This window comes from Vicugna pacos, chromosome 16 (assembly GCF_048564905.1).
Source record: "Vicugna pacos chromosome 16, VicPac4, whole genome shotgun sequence".
NCBI classification, from domain to species: domain Eukaryota; kingdom Metazoa; phylum Chordata; class Mammalia; order Artiodactyla; family Camelidae; genus Vicugna; species Vicugna pacos.
Window position 1 is genome coordinate 45,928,028 of NC_133002.1, and position 22,500 is coordinate 45,950,527.

At 43.1% G+C, this 22,500-nt stretch overlaps 1 protein-coding gene across 1 annotated transcript in view; it reads right to left on the reverse strand.

Moving 5' to 3' along the window:
• The window catches only part of DBF4B (DBF4B-CDC7 kinase regulatory subunit), a 31,298-nt gene extending 8,827 nt beyond the window's left edge, over positions 1-22,471 (reverse strand). Inside the window, exons 1-10 of the mRNA XM_072939202.1 lie at positions 22,429-22,471; positions 13,097-13,183; positions 11,663-11,862; positions 11,142-11,204; positions 8,867-9,021; positions 5,268-5,453; positions 4,387-4,437; positions 3,533-3,596; positions 2,312-2,385; positions 705-738 (exon numbers count right to left, since the gene is read on the reverse strand). Of these exons, the coding sequence (XP_072795303.1) occupies positions 705-738; positions 2,312-2,385; positions 3,533-3,596; positions 4,387-4,437; positions 5,268-5,453; positions 8,867-9,021; positions 11,142-11,175 (598 nt within the window). The 5' untranslated portion in view covers positions 11,176-11,204; positions 11,663-11,862; positions 13,097-13,183; positions 22,429-22,471. The remainder of the gene's footprint in view (positions 1-704; positions 739-2,311; positions 2,386-3,532; positions 3,597-4,386; positions 4,438-5,267; positions 5,454-8,866; positions 9,022-11,141; positions 11,205-11,662; positions 11,863-13,096; positions 13,184-22,428) is intronic.
• Between the last annotated feature and the right edge of the window lie 29 nt (positions 22,472-22,500).

Genomic DNA, 22,500 nt, shown 5'->3' on the forward strand with positions numbered 1-22,500 from the left:
CAGCTCTCAGACCCGCTCAAGGCCACCTGCGCCCCAGTAAAAAGCAGCCTTTCTCCCTGCACAGCAGCAGCTCCCATTAATTACATTTTTGGGATGACTTCTTGTCTTTTTAATTAACTGAGACGGTGATTAAAATCAATTCCCCTATAGATTTCCTTGAATTTCAAACACAAGAGGTGCCAAGTAACTTTTCTTAGCTCCTGCTTGTGCATGAATAAATGCCACTTAAAGAGCATCTTTGGGAGAAGCATCCAGGGGGAGAAACTCTCCTGCTGTTCAAGAGGAGCCGGGAGCCGGGCCCATCAATCTGCCTGTTTGTCAATTTCAGGGAAGTCTGGCATTTCTGAAAGGGGTTGGCAGCTGTCAAACTGCCCACCCCAACTACTCCTGAATCAGAAGGAAAAGGATGCTGAACTTTGATCACTGCCCAGAAACAGCCAGAGGATGCAGGAGCCAGAGTGACTGCATGAGGTCTTGGCTCGAAGAAGAGGGCCTGACCCAGCAGTCCTGGACTTGATCGTGGAGGCCCCTCTCCTGCCGCTCTTCTCTCCGAAGCCCAGGCCCTGGAAACACGATGGGGCAACACAACCTGGACTCGCTTCCTGCCGCAGAAAAGTGAGCAGATGCTGCCACAGAGGGAGACATGGGGAAGCATTTAGGGAGGGAGGGATGGCAATTAGATGAGGAAAAGCTATTGCACTGACCTTTCCGTGTTCTTGACTCTGTTGGACATTTTCCCTAAATGGAAAGGGAAACTAGGTTAAGGATGTGAGGAAGCCGGGAGGGGTTGAGGAACAGGGCCTGGCAAGCTGAGCTGCTGTGAGTCTGCCCCACTTTGTTTTCTGCTCTCGGCTGGACCCTGAGCTGCAGCAGACCTGAGTGCCACGGCTACCTCTGTCTCCCCAAGGACTTGATGCGAGGGGAGCTCTGTGCGTGAATCTCAACGGCAGCTGACTTTGTGCAGGGACTGCAAGATGGAGTGAAGAGCAAGGGCTGGGGAGCCCCACAGGCCTGGGCAAGGGTGGAGCCGTGCCACCTGTGCTGTGCAGAGTTCCCGCCTAATGCCTCAGCTGTGGCACAGGTGAAGTTCAAGCAGGTAGCAGACCCGACGCAGAGCAGGCGCTCACCAATGGCAGCCTGTGTTTTCTAGGCGCGGCTGCCTTCCCAGGGCGGCAGACAGGACAAGGTGAAGACAACGGCTTTTGTTTTTTGGTGCCCTATCCTGCTGCCCCTGACTCTGTTGGTTAAAGCCAACTTTTAGGCCAAGGTCAAACAAGGCTAATATAAAAAACCAAATGGAACAAATTTTAAGAAAATCAGTTAGAGCTCAGAGGGCATGGGTAGGAAAAGGGATCCAGAGGCCTGACTGGGACTGTGCCTCTGGGCCCGAGGAGGTTCCAGACTGTCCTCCAGGCCACACTGCCATGGTAGACACGGCCCCGAGAAGCCTTCCACATCCCCCCACCTATTGGCAGGCTGCACCCAGAACTTGCTCCAAAAGACTCCCAAGTATCTACAAAAGAGATTATTAAATGAACAAAGCAAGGTAAAAATACTGAGCAATTGCACAGAAGGGGGCTTTTGACACATCTGCTGGTAGATGCTTGGCGTCCTGGAGAGCTAACTGGGAAACAGTCCACCTCAGGCTTAGCGGCTGGGGAACCAGAGCTGGGGGGGAAAGAGACTCTCACTATATACTTTTGTCAACTGTGAGCAATGTGGATCTATTCAGCAGCAGAACCCCAGAGACATTGAGACCAGAGGGTGTGGCGCAAGGGGCGCCGAGGCTGAGCACTCCATCTGGTGTGAATCTACCACTGTTGGTCGTGCTCCCAAGCGACCTGTAGGGTCCTCAGACTCAGGCTGGGCAAAGACCCTGTGGCTTTAAATCAGCCTGGGCTCTCTTGATGAGGTACACACAGTTCTAACTCCAGCAAAAGAAGGAAAACCCAAACAAGAATTTGGAAAATGGCAGCTGTTTCAAATCCCAACACCTGGCACCACCCATGCAATCTGCAGGCTCACTGCCGGGCCAAAAGCCATCCCTAGGACAGCAGCCTGGCCAGCAGGCCACGAGCGTTCACGTTTTATCCAGGCCAGACAACCTGCAGGCAGTCCAGGGCCCAGGCACAGGGAGGAGGGAAGACCAGGCAATGTGGGGCTGTGGGCATCAGGGAGAGCTGACTGAGAGGCTGTGTTCCTCCCGCTTTCCCCAGGACAGCTGGGAGGAGATGGCTTGGTGGGGTGTCATGGATTTACCAAAGTTGTCACAGGCTTTACTGTTACCCTTCAGTTCAGTGGGAGGACCTACCTCTGGCTTCTCTGGCCCTTGCTTCTTCACACACAGAGCATCAAGAGACAGGTGCTGCACGTGCATCACCATTTCTGTGGGGGAAACAGGGCTGTGGCCAAGGGCTCCCTCTCCTCACTTCCCCAGCACAGTCCCTTCCTGGGGCTGGGGGATTACACTTCTCACCCAGCCTGGCCCACTGGATCACACCAGCCTTGCCTGCCACCTTCTGGCTACGTGCCATCCCTGCACCTGCTGACGATAAAAGAGAGGGCTGGGTCCTCTATCTCTGGAAGAGCCCCTGAGCTGGCTTCAGGCTCCTTTGAAGCACTGAGTACAAGTCTTGAACAGGAGGTGCCTTGTAGCCCATAAAGGGCTTTAAGGTACAACTGCGGAGCTGCTTCTGTCAGGCGACCAAGCCACGGGAGTTCTTCAGATTTAACTTCAGAGGGGAAGAGACTCAGTAGGGGCTACACGTGCTGGAGCTTCTCGAATACTCAGGAAGTCAGGAAATTAGATCAAGTGGGAATCGGCTGGTTTTCCAGTGATGGTGGAACCCCCCATATCCCAGACCAGGACCTTCCCAAGCACAGTTCTCTATCCTCTGGCAGATCTCAGGCAGGATGTGGACCAGCCCCTTTCAGTGGGTCAGAGCAAACCCCAGAATCAAAGTGGAGCTGGATGTGAGGGCCAGTCGCTGCCAGCCGATTCACAACAGCTATTCTAGTGTGAATTTATTACAACCTGAAAACGGGTGGTTAGAGTGTGAGGCGACCCTAGAGGACAGAAAGAACACAAAATTTAGCCGGGCCAAACTAGGTGGGAATGTGGGCCACTTTACTCACTCCTGGTCAGACTATGGATGATTTACTTACTACATTCTCTGAGGCTCAATTTCCTCATCTGTACAATGGGCAGAGGGAGGTGGTGAGGGAATTACCTGGCACAGAGTAAATGCCTGATAAGGTGTCATGGATATTCGGATTCTTCTTCTATTTGTAAAACAGGATTATGATACCAGTTAAGAGGAGCTGTCGGGTTAAATAGAACAGCACCTCCCACGACCTGCGCTCTCCTCGTGTTACTGTTGGTCTCTCTCCCTCCCCGCCTGTGTGGATCAACACAGTAACTGAGTGCACCTGGCTGCAGCTGGTACAGGACTCTGATCCCTCCCCCAGCTGATGTTCCCAGTCAAAGTCACCAACCCTCCCGTCCGCAGGAGCCCTGGGGCAGAAAGGGTACCATCCACGTGCAGGATCCGTACTCCCCAGGAGCGGGCGTTGCTCAGGAGGCTGCTGCTGCTCTCCTGGAAAGACAAGCAGAATCAGGCAGGGGCATGGACACCATGGCTGTCCTGGCTTCTGGGAGCTCTGAGTCATCCACGTGGGGAACTGTTGGGAGGAGAGAGCCCAGAACCTGGAGAGTCAACCCCAGCCCCCAGGAAGACCTCTGTCCTCCACACCTCAGGAGGGGACGGACTGCTGATCTGCCTACAGGCTCAGCTCTGGCCATCCTGTGACCAGGAAGGGACACGCTTACATGAGAGCTGTTTGTTGGGAGAGCCTCTGTGAGGAAAGCTCTCAGCCCACAGGAAGAACACAATAACCACCACCAACAGTCACCACCGTCTATGCCTGCCGCCCACCTCCCTCCTTGCCAAGCTGTCCTCATCACAGGCAAGGCACCCAGCTGCGGTCACTTCAGCGACTTCTCTCACAGGATCACCTCAACTCCTCCTCCTGCCACTTAACTGTAACGGCTCTGGATTCTCACAAAAAGGATAAACAGCCTCTTGTGAAAGACATACAAAGTATGACATACCCCACAGCATCCCTCCAAGGTTCTCCTGGGAGGCTCTGGAGTTGGAAAGATCATGGAGTCAAACCTCGGCTCTGCCACTTCAGCCCTGGCTGACCATGGACAGATGACCTAACTTCTCTGAGCCCCACTCCCTCATCCATAAGGAGGAAATAACGACACTGCCACAGGTCTCGCAGGGTGTGCCTTTCGCGTCAGTACTTCAGCAGAACCTTCGGAGGAAAGGCTGACTTCTTCGCTGTGCGGAGACACTCACTCCAGCCTGCCCGCCAGCTCACCTGGTTCCTGATGGCCGCCTGCAGAAGCTCCTTCCCTCTGCTCAGAGGCACCTGACGGAACAGAGGAGCAATGAGGTGAGCTGGGGAGACCACCTGTGCACAAACAGATGTCTCCACCGGAGCTGGCGAGGAGTCACGTGTCTTAGAGTCACGTCCCTTGGAAAGCTGGGAGCAGTGAGAGCCAAGGAGCCTGGGGATCCTTTCAGAAGAAAAGGTACAGCCACAGCCAAGTTCAGGTCACCTGCAGGGAGCTGTGGCCCGGGCAGCCTGGACCCTGGTGAAGGGCATTCTGCATTCACCCAAGGTCAAGTGTTAAAAACGTCCTAAGACCTTGCTCTCTCTTTTTTTTTTAACTGAAGCATAGTTGATTTACAATGTTGTGTTAGTTTCTGGTGTACAGCATAGTGATTCAGTTACACATACATATATACTTTCTCATTATAGGTTATTACAAGCTTTTGAATATACTTCCCTGTGCTACACAGTAGGACCTTGTTGTTTATCTATTTTATATTTGGTAGTTTATATCTGCTAGTCCTAAACTCCTAATTCTGAGACCTCTGTTTAGAAGCCCACGCTGCCAAGCAGACAAGCCTTGGCCAATCCCAACAAGCCCTCTCTGGTTTATAGAGGGCCCTCCTACTGTTTTTGAACCTCAGACTCTGAATTCCCATAAAAAGTAACGTTTATCACCGAAGGAAGGGCATGTTGCCGAGGTGTTGAGATCCAGAGCTATGGTAAGATATTTTCAGCCCCTGAATTCAAAAGAGAGATTAAAATAAACCAGATGAAACGAAAACCAGAAACTGCCTAAGAGGGCTCACCAAGGCTTACTTCCTTCGTCAGTAGGGTACCCCTCTCTGACCCCATGAAGTTCTCACCGAGTCTGCGGGTTTCTGTGCGGGCCTGGGATGGCTGCCTTTTGGGTGGGCCATGGGCAGTGTTTCCACTCGGATCTTGCTGGGACTGGGGCAGCCTCTGTGACTCGTCCCACTGCTCTCTGCCTTCGCCTCCCTGCGGCTGGACACGATGTAACTTACTTCTTTGCTCAGAAAACCCTCAATTACCTGAAACCAGATCACAGAGGTGGCTGAAACTGAAAAGGCAGATGTAGAATCACCAATAGCAAGAGGGTGGGGAAGGAAATCTTGGCTGCCAGAAGTTCCAGGATCAATGTCTTTAAATAGTCCAAGTGCAGTTCTGTGCGGGTCCTCAAGAAGACATCATCCCGAAATACAATAGGGCTTATATATATAACACAGGTTCTTGCTCCACAACTGCAGCTCCTCCTGGCCCAGCAGCAGAAGCCCAGAGGCTCTGGGTATTTGACTAGTTTGAGTTTGCTAGGAGCAAGAGCACACTGAAAGGACCAGAGAGAATTAATGGCTTGGTTAAGCCATGCTTTTGCTGTGAAGATACACTGGGACATCCAGACGTTGCATCTGTCACCTTGAAAGGAGCCTGAAACTAAAAAGGGTTTTGGCTATTACTCAGCTGTGTAAGTACCTGCTCATCCTACCTGTAAGCCCTGCATGGCACTGAGAGGGTCTGACATCCTGCATCACAAGAACCCAACGCAGTGCCTGAAACACAATGACACTTAACTCACGTCTGTAGAAAGAAGACAAGACAGAAATAAGCAGTAGTGAGCTGGCAACAGCTTAATAACTGACTCTCTGGGGGAAAAAAAAATCCTGCTTTATAGCATTTGCTGAATTCTGTGGGGTAAAATCCTACCATGGCTGCCCGTATGATGTCACTGAATGTGCAACTTGAAAGAGATGCTAAAAATTTGATCTTGTGAGCCAGCCCCAGCACATCCGTGAAAGTAAGGATGGGTGATATCTCTGAGGTGTGACTGGATGAGGAACCTGGCACTTACGTTAAGGAAAAAAAAAAAGTTTAGGTTCCTCAGAAAGCTAAACATATGGATTACCATATGACTCAGCAATTCCACTCCAAGGTGTACACCCAACAGAATTGAAAACAGGGACTCGAGCGGACACATGGTCACTGCAGCATTACTCATAATGGCTAGAGAGCCGAAACAACCTGAGAGTCCATTAACAGATGACTGGATAAGCAAAATACGGTCCACCCATACACTGGGGAGTCATTCAGCCATAAAAAAGAAATGAAGTTCTGATCTCTGCTACAACATGGATGAACCTTGAAAACTTTACGCTAAGTGAAAAAAGCCAGACACAAAAGGAAATATCTGTGATCCCACAGATATGAGGTGTCCAGAATGGGCAAATTCTGAGACATAACACGGAACTGAGTTACAGGGGTGGGAGACAAGGAAATGGGAAGTTATTGCTTAAAGGTTACAGTTTCTGTTTGAGGAGATACGAGTATAGGAAACAGAGCAATGGTTATACAACAGTGTGAATGTAGTTAACACCAATGAACCGCATACTTTAAAATGCCATATATGGAGGGAGGGTATAGCTCAGGGGTACAGTACATGCCTAGCATGCACAAGGTCCTGGGTTCAATCCCCAGTACCTCCAATAAGAAGATATATAAATAAATAAATGGTGGGTGGGTATAGTGCAGTGGTAGAGTGTGTGCCTAGCATGCGCAAGGTCCTGGATTCAACTCCCAGCACTGCCATTAAAATAAATAAACCTAAAATTTAAAAAAAATTAAAATAAATAAACAAACCTAGTTACCTCCCCCCAACAAAAAAACAAATTAAAATAAAAAAAAAAAATAAAGTGCCATATACATTTTATCACAATTAAAGTCTTTAAAGCTATGGCTTGAAGGAGTACATCCGTCTACCTCCTGTAACTCGGCAAAAACAAACACTAGAGGGTTGGAGTAGGGCAGTGCTACCCCGCCTAAATGACAGATGATTCAATGGCCACACACTCGTCCCATCCCAACAAACCCACTCCTTTGCAGGTGACTCTGCTGTTCCTCCCATCAGGAGGTGCAGCCTGAGTCCACTCCCTTGAATAGGACTCCTTTTGACCAACAGGATGTGGTGAAAGTGTACAGTATGTGTGCATTCCAGAGCCTAGGCCTACAGAGGCCTTGTCGCTTCTCCCGTCACCTTCCAGGAAAGCTGCCCTGAGACCACTGTATAACCCAGCTGGTCTAGCTCACTATATGTCCATACGCCTGTGCGTACACAGATGACGTGTGTAAGGAACTTCTCACACAATATGTAAGCAGTCACGTAGCAGCTGCAAGCATGAACTTCCAGAGGTGCACATGAGAGCATCTTTGGTCCTTCCAGCCCAGCTGACCCTCCGGCTGAATGCAGCTGCGGGAGTGAGCCTGGATGAAACCAGCAGAGGAACCACCCAGCCAACATAGGAGAGTGAGAAACAGTAAATTGTTGTTTTAAGTCCAAGTTCTAGGGTGGTGTTTTACACAGCAAAGGCTAAATGACAGAACACACTAAAAGTTCAAGATGTGATTTTGGGCCCATTTGGGTGCATAATCCTCATTCTTTCCATCCCCATTGCTAAGTTTCCATTCATTGGACGGCAAAGAGCCTCTGCATTCTGAGCCTCTTCACACAGTTTCCCCAGCGACCCACCTCTTGGGGGCCAAGTGCTATCAACCTATTTGCTAAACACAAGAGTTTCCCATGTCAACCCCTTACTAAAAGTGCCGTAGGACACATGCTCTGAAAATATTGTAATGGACTCAAATACAGCAAATGCTTTTTTCCCCCAAAGCTGTTCACCACAGTGCTATTTATAAGAGCTAAGATTTAAAAATCATCTAAATGTCCATAGGTTAAGGTTAAGTAAATTAATAATCCACTCAAAATTATATCCTCGTTACAAAGGATATATGTGAGGGGTAATATTGATAGGAAATTGCTTTAAGGTTATGAGCAAAAAGTTGGTTATCAAAAATATATTCATGATCATAGCCACACAGAAAATAAGCATTAAAAAAAAAAGGATAGAGACAGAAGCAGAAGAGTGGTTACCCAGGGCTGGGAGTATTAAGCGGCAATGGGGAGTGACTGATAATAGTATAGCATTCCTTTTTGGGGGTGATGAAAATGTTCTAAAATTGACCGTAATTACACAATCTGCATATCTCTGTGAATATACTAAAAACCATTGAACTGTATATTTTAAATGGCTGAACTATATGGTATGTGAATTATAGCTCAATAAAGTCATGAAAGAAAGAAAAAAAGGGAGGGAGGGAGAGAGAGAAACAAAGAAAAGAGAAGAGTCCACCAGAAAATAAATTCATCAAAACGATGGTTGTCACTTGGAGCAGTTCCATGCTCTCTGAAATTTCTAGAATAAACAGATACTACTTTTCTAATCAGGAAAAAAAATTTAACTTTACTTGAAAAAAAAAAGGTTTATACTTAAATTGCTTTGGAGAACACAGTGAGAGCACGGAAAATGCCCCAAGTCACAGATATAATCCCTCTCCAGCTCCTGCCCTACAACCCGCAGAGGCACACGGTCCCACAGGAGAGAAGCAGGTTGCATACCCCACCCAGCTGCTGGATGGCTCCTGTTAAAAACTGGAGGTTCTTGCCAGCAGGCAGATCCAAGTAAAAGGACTTTCCAGAAAAGGGCTGCCTCCCAGCATCTGGTGAGTGCTTCTGGCATTTTCTCAGACAACTGGGAACTCCGAGCTGAGCCCCTAGAAAACAACAAAGGGGAATAGAGTGAGAAGCCCGAGGTGAGAGGGAGCCCTGCAGGTCCAGCAAGCCTCGCCGACAGCCCCTGCACTCAGCCAGGCCCTGGGCACCAAGATGGACCCGAGACTCCTATTCCTGCCCTGATGAAGCCCAGATACGGAGAAACCGAACCTCATACATCCATGGTGGAAATATAAAATGGTGCAGCCACTTTAGAAAACAGTGGGGCAGTTTATCAAAATGTTATGCAGAGTTAGCACAAGACCCAGCAACTCCACTCCAAGGCATACATCCAGATACATCCAATTAAAACTTGTGCAGGAATGTTCACAGCAGTGTTAATTCATTTTAGCCAAAAGGTGGAAACAATTCAAATGTAAATAAAATGGTAAGCAAATGTGATATGATGGAATACTATTTGGCAATAAAAACAAATGAACTACTGACACGGGCTACAGCAAGGATGAACCTCAAAACATGCCATGTAAGAAAAGCCAGACACAAAAGACTACATATTGTAAACTACATTTTATGGAGTGTCCAGGAAAGGAAAATATATAGAGACAGAAATTAGATTAGTGGTTGCTTAGGGCTGAGGATGGGAATGAGGAGTGACTGCAAATGGGCATAAGGTTCTTTCTGGGGTGATGAAAATGTTCTACAATTAGATGTGTTCATTGCAAAACTCTGTAAATTAAATAAAAATCATTGAGAGTGTACATTTATGACAAAAGAATTTAATGTAAATTATAACTCAATAAATCTAAAAAACCCCACCTTAGTGAACATACCTTTGAGAATTCTGCATTTCGTTGTATATAAATTTTACATTGAAAGGAAAAAACTATAAATAAATTCAGAACTCTGATCAATGAAATGCTTGCTGAATTATTTAGAGGGCAAGGTAAATGCCTACACATTACCTGAAATGTATCAAAGATAAGATGAGTGGGGGGAGGGTAATACAGCTCAGGGGTAGAGCACATGCTTAGCATACATGAGGTCCTGGGTTCAATCTCCAGTACCTCCACTGAAAAAAAAAAAAGCAGAGGGCTTAGGACTGAAGAGCCAGATGGAGCCCAGGAGATAAGGTCTTGTGCCAGCCTAAAGTGGGGAGTGAGAATTGGGAACTCCTGCACCAATCTAGGAAAAAAGGTAAGCCAGAAAATAGTCATCCACCAGAAGAGACAAAAAGGAACACTGTGTATCTTAGTCTGGGCTCCCCACGAAAGGAAAGTCTTCACTGAGAATCCAAAACCACAGGACTCCCAAAAGTCTGGAATTCAAACTCATACTAGTCATGTGGTCTAAGAACCCACTACTACCACCATCAAACAGAAAGATAAACATAAAAAGTAATCCCAGCTAATAACACCTTGGCCACACTTCAAAGAATCTAAAGCAAAACTCCAGAAGTCCATAGCTCAGTCCAGGGTTCCCTGAATTTCCTCAGTATCTACCTTTTGCAAGAAGAAACCACTGTAATTTTTCAATGTGTTGAAGGAAAAAACCTTTGACTCAAGAAATTTAATACAAAGGTGAAATAAAGATGTTCTCAGGTATACAAGCCTCATAAAGCTTATCACATAAAGCCCCTTTGAAAACACTCTTGGAGAAAGTTCATCAGCAAAAAGAGAAATAGATTCAGAAGAAAGCAACAAGACATGAGAAGGAAGAGTAAAGAATTTAGTGAAGTATATAACTGCTTAAAAGACAACAACCAAATGGCATATCTGTAACAATCCAGAACTCAAACTAGATGATACTAAGAGAGGAGGAGAGTAATATTGAAGGAAATGACTATGTGCTAAAATACTTGTCTAACTGGATAGGGCTGTTTAAATTTATCGATAAATTTAAGAATTTTATGGTAAAAGTAATGAATATGGGTTTAATAAATTAATCCATCCTGACTCCGCATATATCTGCTAATCTTGTTTATAATATCAGACTGAAAGCTCTTGTTTGACCTTATCATGAATTCCTAAATGATCCATGACATCCCTTAACCCCCCCCACCCACAGTAATTAGAGGGCTTTTTCTCTGCCTTTTCTTCGCAAAAGGCTCCGGGCAGGAGTAGCAGCTTTGACCTCGTATCCCTAGTTTTGACTTATTACTTACCTAGGTCCGGAGCCTGGAGCCTACTCTCAGCCATTGAACCCTCCAGTTCAAACCAATCGTTGCCTTTAAAAGAAAGACAAAACAGCAGCTGAATCACCTTCACTAGGCTTCGATCTTCCACTATCTCCTCCCCTGACTCCCAAATCCCGCACAATTCACATCGAGGCTCCCGGGAACCCCAAGACTCAACTACATCCAAACCCACATCCCCTCTCTGCTCCTGCGCTTCCTTCCAAGCTCTTGTCCCTCAGTCCCTCCGCCCCCTTTCAGACTGCTGACTCAAGTCCCGTGGCCTCTTGGCCACCCCTAGTACATTTCAATCCCCGTGCCTCTCTCCAGGCTCTTGTCCCCTCAAGTCCCTGTACCTCCTTTAGACCTCAGTACCCTCAACTCCTGTGACCCCTTCCAGGTCCCTCTACCCTCCCCAGCTTCCGCATCTATCTGCTCCCCAATTCCTGTGCCCACTTCCCGACCCCATACCCCTCTTTAACTCTTAGGGCACTTTCCGCCTTCCTTCTTACCTCTGCTTCCCTTTCCCGCTCCCTCCTCAAATTCTCGGCTCTTTCTTGGCCCCCGTACTCCTTCAAGGCCGCCGTATCACATTCTCGGGCTCCTTGAGCTCTTTCAGATCCTTGCACCCGCCGTTCCTCTCCAGCTATAACATCATTCTCTAGGCGCCGTCGGTCGCGGCTTCGGTTTAAATTTCCTGTCGGCCCCGCCCCTGAAATTACGTAAGGGCCGCGAGCTGCCCTACGGAGGCCCTGGGAGGACAATCTTAACTTAGCCGACCCTCCCCTTCTTCGTTTCCCTCTCCACTCCTTTCCGTCTCTTCTTTTCTCGGCTTCTCATTGGTTGGAGATATTTTGAGCCTATTAATAACAGCCCCAAGCTGGGGACTAGCAGTAGCGTCTTTGTGATTCCTCACACTGAGCTAGTTTGAAATTTCTAGAAGTTCAATAATAAATAGCAAAATAAGCCTAATACTTATAGATAGAGCATTTACAGTTGAAAGATTCCACATACACACAATTTCATCTTCACGTCTTTTGTCTTCTTTTTCACTTACTGACCCAACCAAAATAGAAAATTCTCAAAAGTGGTGCCTCCATTCCTCACTTCCCATCTTTTCTTACTCTCACCTAATCCTCACCTCCCTACCAAAACTACTTACCCAGGTCACCTGTGACTCCCATTTTCCTCAGTCCTATCCCTCTCTAGAACATTGAAACAGACTACACCTGTGAGTTCGGTAACACTCCCTCCTTCCTGAAACACTCTTCTTTTTGCTTCCACTTCTACCCATTTTCACCTTACTTCAATGGCTCCTCCTCAATCTCCTTTGCTGATCCAAAGTCATTTCCACCTATAAATGTTGGAGTATGCCAAAGCTTTAGCCTTTAGCCCTCAGCCCACTTCCCTTCCCTATTAGCACCTTCTCCCTAGGAGGTATCTTCCAACTCCATAGCTTTACAATTCAGCTCTGTGCTAATACCTGAGTTCTGACCTCTCCCCAGACCTCCAGACATATATTCAAGTATCCACCGGACATTTCCGTTTAGATGTAAAACAGGAATCTCAGGCATAACATGTTCAACATTTGTTCCACCCCACCAAAAAACCCAACTATCCTTCCAACCTACCCCATCTCAATAAATGTCATGTCATCCACTCAGTTGTTCAAACTAAAAACCTAGAAGTTATCTTTCAGCACTTTCCCTTAACCCCACCCCTCTCCAAAAATAAGTTCTACCAATTCCAAAGTACATCCTGAATCAGACTACTGCTACCACTGTAGTCCAAGCCGCCGTAATTTCTTGCCCAAAGTACTGCAGTCAGTTCCTAACATACTTCTACCCTTAAATAGCTTCCTACCTCTCCCCAATATAATCCATTCCCCACGAGCAGCCAATGATATTCATTAAACACCATGGTAGAGGTATATATACCACATATACCTGGTATTTCTTCCAGTGGGGTCTCTGACTGCAGATTGTACATCTCAGCCCTGAAGAACTCAAGCTCGGCCATGTGACTTTCTTTGGCTGATGAAAAAAGAAAGAAAGTGACCCATTACTCCCAAGAATAATTTTTTAAGAGCCAGGATGGTTTATCAAGTTCTCTTTCCCCATATCTAGCAATGTCCAGCCAGAGGATGCCCTGTCAACAAGGGTTCCTTGGTGAAGAGGACATGGAACAGAACCATGAGCAAGCCATAATGGATGTGTAGCATAAGCAAGAAATAAACCTTTGTTGTTGTAAGCTACTGAGATTTGGGCATCATTTGTTACCATATGATAATCTAGCTCAAGGTTCTGAAAGTGTGTTTCAGTCCTTTCAGAAGTGTCCATCAAGTTAAAACTATTTTTACAATAATACTAACACATCATTTTCCATTTTAGCTCTCATTCTCTCAAGAACGTTCAGTGGTATATGCAGAGAGAAAAATTAAGATCCAACATTTTTCTGTTAAATCAAATATCAAAGAGATTTGCAGAAATGTAAAAAAATGCCATTCTTCTATTTCCATTAAAAATGCATTATTTATGTTAACACACAGTGGACATATTTTTAAATGAACAAACTAGCATTTAAAAATTTTAATTTCTAATATGGTAAATATCAAATACAATTTGATCTGCAAACATAAAATGCTTATAAGTATAAATTTTATTTATTTATCTTTATTGAAGCATAGCCATTTTACAAGGTGTTAATTTCTGGTGTACAGCATAATGTTTCAGTCATACATATACATACATATATTCATTTTCATATTATTTTAAATTACAGGTTACTACAAGATATTGAATATAGTTCCCTGTGCTATACAGAAGGTATTTTGTTTATCTATTTTATATACAGTAGTTAGTATTTTTAATTCTTGAACTCCCAATTTATCCCTTTCCACCCCCTTTCCCCTGGTAGCCATGTTTGTTTATTATGTCTGAGTCTCTTCCTGTTTTGTAGATGAGTTCATTTGTCCTTTTTTTTTTTTTTTTTTTAAAGATTCCATGTCTGAGTAGTATCATATGGTCTTTTTCTTTCTCTTTCTGGCTTACTTCACTTAGAATGACAATATCCAGGTCCATCCATGTTGCTGCAAATGGCATTATTTTATTCTTTTTTATGGCTGAGTAGTATAACTATAACACAGCTTTTTTATCCAGTCATCTGTCATTGGGCATTTAGGTTTTTGTTTTTTGTTTTTAGGTTGTTTTTAAGTATAAATTGTAAAATACCCACATTGTGGTAGCTGGTCTCCAACATGGCCTGCGATGATCCTCATTTCCTGATAGTCATGCCCGTATCAAACAGGGCTATGTACCAACAGAATATTGAGAAAATGACAATGTGTGACTCCTGAGGTTAGGTCATAAAAGATATATCAATATCTGTATTGCTGTTTCTTGGATTGCTTGCTGTGGGGGAAGCCAGCAGTCATGACAGGAGGACACTCAACTATGCCTACTGGGAGGCTCACAGGGGGATGAACTCAGGCTTCCTGGTAACAGCTGGCCCCAGCTTACCACTCCTGTGATAGAGCCATCTTGCAAGCAGACCCTTCAGCTTTAGTCAAACTTTCAGATGACTGTAACCTCACAAGAGATCCCAAGTCAGAAAATTCCAGCCAAGCTATTCCCAAATTGCAGGCCCACAGAAATCCAAATAAATGACTACTGTGGTTTTAAGTCATTACATTTGGGGGTGATTTGTTACACAGCAACAGATAACAAATACACACACAAACAAAAAAGTGGGTGTTTTGTGTGTGTGTGTTGGGGGGGTGGATCTTCCATTTTCAAAAATGTAAAAGGGCCTAAAACCAGAACTTTCAGAATCGCTAACTTACCTTATCTTGACAGACAAATAAAACCAGGTCAAATTACCCTTCCCTTCAAAAACTCCCAGTGGCTTTCCCAGTTTGTGCCTCAAACCAAAATTCTCTGAGTCTTGAACAAGCCAAACTCATTTCTGCCTCAGGGCCTTTGCACTAACAGTTCTATTTCCCAGATCTTCTCTTTCTTTTTAGGCATCAGATCAAATCTCATTTTTTCAGATAGGACTTCTGAGATCACCCAACCTAAATAGTAGCTGCCCCATTCCTTGCCAGGTACACCATTTTGTTTTATTTTCTTCATAGCACTTACCATGATCAGAAAGTAGCTTATTCATTTACTTGTTTGTGATCTATTGTCCCCCCCTAGAATGTAAGTCCACAGAACAAGGACCTTTTCTTGTTTCACTCTCTGCTATATCCCCAAAGTTAAGATGCTTAGCACCGGTGCTTAATGAATATTATTGAGTGAAAAAAATGAATCTCTCTAATCTTCAGTTTTTTTCGTTTGTAAAAGGAAGATAATATTATCTACCAGGCAGTGAGGTTTTGAAGATTAAAGACGTGTTTAGCACAAAATCTGTGAAGAGAAAACGGTAGCTTTTACTACTTGGCAGAAAATATTTCGAGATAATAATATAAATTGTTCTTTATCGTTGCTTTTCTTGATTCCTGACGGGCAGTGCTTAAAAAAAAATTCAGCTCATATCATAGAATAAGGACTGATTTCCCAATATCTAAAAAACTTGTTCAACTAGATAAAGAAAAAAATCAACAACCCAACTGAAAATGGGCAAGGGAACACTCACAGAAAAGGAAACACAAAGAGCATTCAAATATGCTCAACCTCATTTAAAATAAGAGAAATGTAAATTACACTTACACCATAATATAACAACATTTTTCACTTAGCAGACTGGCAAAGATCAATTTTGTTAGATAGCGCCAAACTGCCTTACATACAAATCCTATGTAAGGCAATTTGGCACTATCTAGGAAAATTACAAATGCACATATTTTTCCACCCAATAATCCCATTTCTAGGAGTTATTCTACAGATACATTCACACATATGTGATATGGCTTATGTAATAAAGGTATCTACGGCAACATGTCAGTATCTATCAGCTATATGGTATTTATCAGGCAATTACTTATAAAGTAATGACACAGAAAAGGGGTGCAGATATATTCATTTATTTAATTTTACAAGTACATATGGAGTGCCTACTATGATGTTCAAAGTGCTTTAAAAACAGTAATTCATTTAATCTTCATAACAATTTTTTAAGATAGGTAGTAACTATGCCCATTTTATATGTGGGAACACTGAGGTTATAACTTGCTTGAGGTTACACAGCTAGAAAGTGTTAGTGCTGGGATTTGAACCCCATTAGCCTGACTTCAGGGTCCATACTCTTAACATTGCTCTCTGCTGCCTCTCAGTGTAGGGCAAAATGGAAAACTGATAGAGCAATATTAAAATCTGACAGAATAGATTTTAAGAAAAAAAGGATTATTAGGAATACAGGTGTCATCCCTTGATGATAAATAGTTCACCAGGAACTAAATAACCTAGTACTTATATGACTCTAACAACATCACAATATTTAAGGCAGAAAAACAAGGGAAGATTGTAAAATCTATAAATATACGAGGACATTTTAACATACTTTTCTCCAAAAATCAGATAGATGAAACAAAAATAAAACAAAATTAGTAACATATAAAATATTAAATGATATAACAAACTCTAATATACAAAGGCTAGAAAATATTATTTTTAAATATGCATGGAACATTATAAAAATTAACTTATACTGTGCCAGTGAAGTATTTAGTAATACTAAAAAAACCAACGTCATACAGAACACACCCTATGACCACAAAGTAGTGAAGTTACAAATCAATAACAAAATATAAGCTTTTTTTGTGTTTGTTTAAAGGAGTAAAACAAAAGGCATATCTCTGGAATTTTAAAATCACACTTCTGAAAATTCATGACAGGAGAATAAAACAATAGAAATGACAATATATTTAGAACTGCAGCAATGAAAAACTACATATCAAAAGCTGTGAGATTCCTTTTAAAAAGTTGTAAAATTCAGCTAAAGTAACTAGAGAGAAATGCATGACTTTAAATGTATATGCTATGTTAGAAAATAAGACAGATAGAAAATAAATCAGCTAAGAGTTTTCCTTGAGAGATCAGAAAACGAACAGAGAACACCCAAACACTCCAAAAGTTCAGAAATAATAAAGGATAGAAATTTGTGAAATTAGTTAAGAAAAAAGCTAATGAAATTAATAGAAAAAAAAGGAAAAAGGAAAGAAAAAGTAGGCGCCTACAAATTCGCATGGAAAAGACAAATAGTCCAACAGGAAAAAACACAAGAGATATAAACAGATGAAGAAATTTTAACGGCTGATAAATATATAAAAAGGACTCAGACTCACTAGTAATTACATGCAAATTAAACTAGTAAGGCAAATTAAACAATTAGACGCTCTTTCACACCCTTCTGACTGGCAAAAATTAAGGAATACTAAAAGCAAGTTTTAGTGCAAATGTGATGGCAAGGGTGGGAACGTAAACCAGGACAAGCCTGTGGAGAGCAACATGCTGACATCACTCCAGCAGGGTGCACGCCCTGCAAGCCAGCAATTCTGTTTCTAGGTACATCCTGGCCTCCGAAGAGAGGTGTGCGCTCCTCAGACACAAGAGAATCACAGAGGTGCTGAGAGGAAGCATCAGAATTTAAATATATTTTTTTTACCTAAAAGAAAAACAAGTAATCTTTACTAAGCAGACCGACACTGGTGCCCTCCCCGGGCCTCTCTTCCTGTCAGAGATCATGGGTTAGGTAGTAAAAGAAGTGAGTTGTCTGAGTAAAGGGTAAGAGGAGCTTCAGATTTGGAGGAGTTGTCTGTGTTTTCTTCTCAGGGTTCCATGGTGTGTTTGTTCCGCACACTTCACGTGTCCCCAGATAAATGGATTTCCTGATTATGCTATCAGTAATTTTCCTAACCCCCAAAAGTGAGTAAGAGGCTTAACAAGATTCCTCTCAAAGAAGCAAGCTAAGATTACAAATAATCCTAATGACCCACACACCAGTGAACACTCCAGGTACACACTCTCAGGCTCAATGAGAATCCAGTCAGCTCTGGGAGGGAGTCAGCTGGTCAATGAGTGAAAAATCACTGAAGTTCAAGAGAAATGCTGGCCAGTAATCAATCCTTAACGCTACCAAACTGTACACTTAGGAGTCGAAGGTAAATTTTATATTACGTGTATTTTATCACAATTAAAATTTTTTTGAAACAATAAATAATAGGGTGGGAAAGTAATGGAGCATATTCAAGGATTTTAGCCACATTAAGGATTTTTGTACTACAAATAAATAAGTATTTGTAATACATAATTTACTTCCTTTTAATACCCTTTTACAGTTACCTTTTTGTGTATCTTATGATGGCCACACCAGTTAGGCATAGTGGTTCACATATGTAATTCATAAATAAATACTTATGCAAACATTAGGTGTGCATGGCAAAAATATTTTTAATGCTAAGAGTATATGGCAAAAATATGCTCAATGCTCACTGGCGTAGAGAAACTTTCCCACAAGTGGGCAAGGAGACATATATAAGAATGTGACTTGAAGCACTATTTAAAGAACTGGGAAATCATCTAAATGTCCATCAGCAGAGGAATGGATCAGCTAGGGTACAGTCAAGCAGTGCAATACTACACAGTGGTTGAAATGAATGGATAAGAGCTACATGTATCAACATGGGTAAATATTTTCAAGATTAAGTGAAAAAAGCATATTGCAGAATGAAAGGTCCAACATGCAAAACAATGTGATATATTGTTTATTGATGCGTACATACATGTTATAATATGTACTCCATGTGTCCTAATATGTACTATGTTTAGAAACATTCAAGAGGAAGACAAACACCAAAATCAGGAATAGAGGTTACCTCTGGGTAGGGAGGGAAGAAAATGAGAGTGGAGGCTTTTTTTTTAGGTTGTTTTTTTGGAGGGGAGGTAATCAGGTTTTATTTATTTATTAATGGGGGTACTAGGGATTGAATCCAGGACCTTGTGCATGCTAGACATGCACTCTACCACAGAGCTGTACCCTCCCTGCTGAGGGTTTATTTCTTAAAAAAAGAAAAAAGACGGAAGGTAAATTACTATAACAGCTCATAATTTTAAAACAAGATGTTTTAAAACTAGTCTCCTTGAGTTCTCCTCATCAGTTACAACCATCTTCACACTCCCCTGTGTATCTTTCCAGAGACATTTTATGCACATGCAAGGTCACATATGTGTATGTATTCCCCCATCCCTCCTGATCTTTTTAAACACAAATGGTAGCAAATATTACATACTGTTCTCTACCTACTCATTTTTCTTTAACAATGTCTCTTGAATTTTGTCACGTCAGCACATAAAGAGCTTCCTCCACTTTTATTGCTGCACAATACTTCTTTTTGTGGTTTTTGAGTCAGTCTCCTACAGAATGTAGACTATTTCTGTCCTTTCACTACAATAGGCATCACTGCAATGAACATCCTTATAAATATGTCATTCTGCACACATGAATGCATGAAGATAATTTCCCAGCAGTAAAAATGCTGGGTCTTTTCAAACTGCCCTCTTAAAACACTGTACCAGTTTACTTCTGGCAGCAACGTTTTCGAGGGCCTGTTACCCAATCACAGATCAACACTGATCAACCAAGTAATATCTGACTTTCGATCTGAGAAGAAAACATGGTATCTCACTGCAAGTTTAACTTGTATATTTTAAAAATTATAAATGTGACAGCATTTTTTGAAGTGTAAAAAGCCATTTTGATTTTTTTCTGTAAGCTTTCTGTCATTTGTCCAGTGGTACGAATTTGTTTTTTTGAACCGTGAGCTATTCCTTTGGTAATAAAATAGACAATGAGCATTTTTTTAAACATGCCGGGTCTGTAGAGCCTTCACTCAGTTTTGAGAAGCTTATAGGATATCTTCAAAGATCCTTTGTGCATTGTACCATTATCGATTTCCTGATTTTGATACTGTGCTATTATTGCTACGTAAGATGTTACCATTGGGGGAAACTGGGTGAAGGTGAACGGGTCTCTGGATACTATTTTTGCAATTCCTTGTGAGTCCGTAATTATTTCAAAATAAAAACTTAAAAGAAAAAGACACAATTTTGTGCTCCTTTTCCCGCTCAGGGGGCTCTGACCTCAAACTATGATCCCTGAGCCATGATGGCTCCCAAGTGTGTTAACCAACAAGCCCCACCTGCAAGACAGCCACTGGGTTAGAAAGTACATCTGAGGACTTGAACTAGGGGCAAGTGTTTGGGGGCTGACTCTGGACTCAGACTCCATTGCTGCCACATTCTAACTCAGTGAGCACAGAGAATCCATGGGGCTAATAGTCACACTGTCTCGTATTTCTACTGAGCGTTACAGTGTTCCATGTCCATTCATTTACATTATCCCAGGGATAATATGGGTAGCGAACTCTCAAGAGAGGCCCTCTACCAAGTATACAAGACCCTTCCTTTCTTTTTGTTGGCATCCCCTGAATATCTTCTATCTGAACCCTGCTACTCAAGCTATACATGATTCTCTGGAGGGCCCCTAACAAGCCTTTGCAGACAGTTCCCTGCACCTGGGGCTGCTCCCTTTCTCTTCTAGTCTTTTTGCCTAAAGAATGCTTTATTTGTTCTTCAAAAAAGTACAAGCATTACCTCCACGAGGAAGCCTTCCTTGATCTCCCATCTCCACAGGCTCCAATTCCGCTCCATCAGGAACTGTTACATAATCTTCCAGGCATCCTACTGCAGCCTCTACTAGACAAAGCTCCATTGAAACACTTACCTCACTAAATTGTCATTCTTAGTTTAAACATGTCTGTTCCCACTGAAGACCCTTTGAAGGCAGAGATTTTGTGAGATTCATCTTTGTATTTCAGTGCCTAGCAGCATGCGGTAGGTACCCAATAAATATTTGGTGAATGGAGGAGTCAGGCCAGTAACCTGACCGCCTCCTCTGCAGTTCAGGGAAAGCCAACTCATGTTCTTGAGTAATTCATTGCAGTCCAGAGCCAGGTGTTCTGAGAGTCAGCTGAGGTTCTGCCTGTCTGCAGGAGCTCTTGCCCCTGGTTAGGCTCTCTGTATCTCATTTCCCTTATCTTTAATATGTGGACAATAAAAGCATCTCCTCACAAGGCTGTTGGGAGATAATGCATTAAAAGCTCTTAGCACAATGCCTGGAAATTGGTAAAGAAGACTCCTCAAAGATATTCCTGTGTAAGTGTGGAATGAGTGAGTGAAAGAGTGACTTGAGGGGAAAAAAAATGACTCGAGACTTTCTGTTCATTTATTGAGCACCTACTATGTAACACAGATTGCAGGGAATCTGGGAAGGTTTTCTGGAGCTTGAGTGTTGATAGGGGAGGAGGTGGAAAGGCACAGATTGTAGCAGCTGATAGCGACAGTCGGTATTCCAGACAGAGCAAACTGCGTCCTTCTTGAAAGCTGTGTGGGAGTAGATGGCTTAGCTTCCCACTAGTGAGCCAAAGGGTGGCTTGGTGAGGCAGGCCAAAGTGCTGGAATCAAAGTTGAATTCCAGTCCTGTCTAGTTATTAGCTGCATGACTTTGCCCAAGTTATTGAACCCCTCTGAACTACCCCAACTGTAAAAGAGTGGGTTAAGTATGCTCACCTGCCAGGGGAATGTAAATTGGTGCAGCCACTATGGAGAACAGAATGGAGATTCCTTAAAAAACTAAAACATAGACTTAGCCTACAATCCAGTAATCCCACTCCTGGGCACATATCCAGAGAAAACTATAATTTGAAAAGATATATGCACCCCAAAGTTCACAGCAGCACTATTTACAAAAGCCAAGACAGGGAAGCAACCTAAATGTCCATTGACAGATGAATTAATAAAGATGATGTAGCATGTATACAAGGAATATTACTCAGCCACAAAAAGAATGAAACAATGCCATTTGCAGCAACATGGACAGACCTAGAGATTATACTAAGTAAAGCAAGTCAGAGAAAGGCAAATATCATATGTCACTTATATGTGGAATCTAAAAAAAAAAAAGAAAGAAAAAAGATACACAAATGAACTTATAAACCAGAAACAGACTCACAGAGAAAACAAACTATGGTTACCAAAGGGGAAAGGGGGAGGGATAAATTAGACGTCAGGGATTAACATATACAAAGTACTATACATAAAACAGATTAACCAAGGACCTACTGTATAGCACAGGGCGCTACGTTCAATATCATGCAATAACCTATAGTGGAAAGAATGTGAATCACTTTGCCGCATACCTGAAACTAACACAACATTGTAAATCAACTATACTTCAGTAAAAAAAAAAAAAAAAATTAAAGAAAAAACAACAAAAACCTCACCTGCCGGGATTCCTCAGAGACCGCGTGACCTTACATAAGCCAAAATGCGCTCTATTTACAAAGTACAAAGCG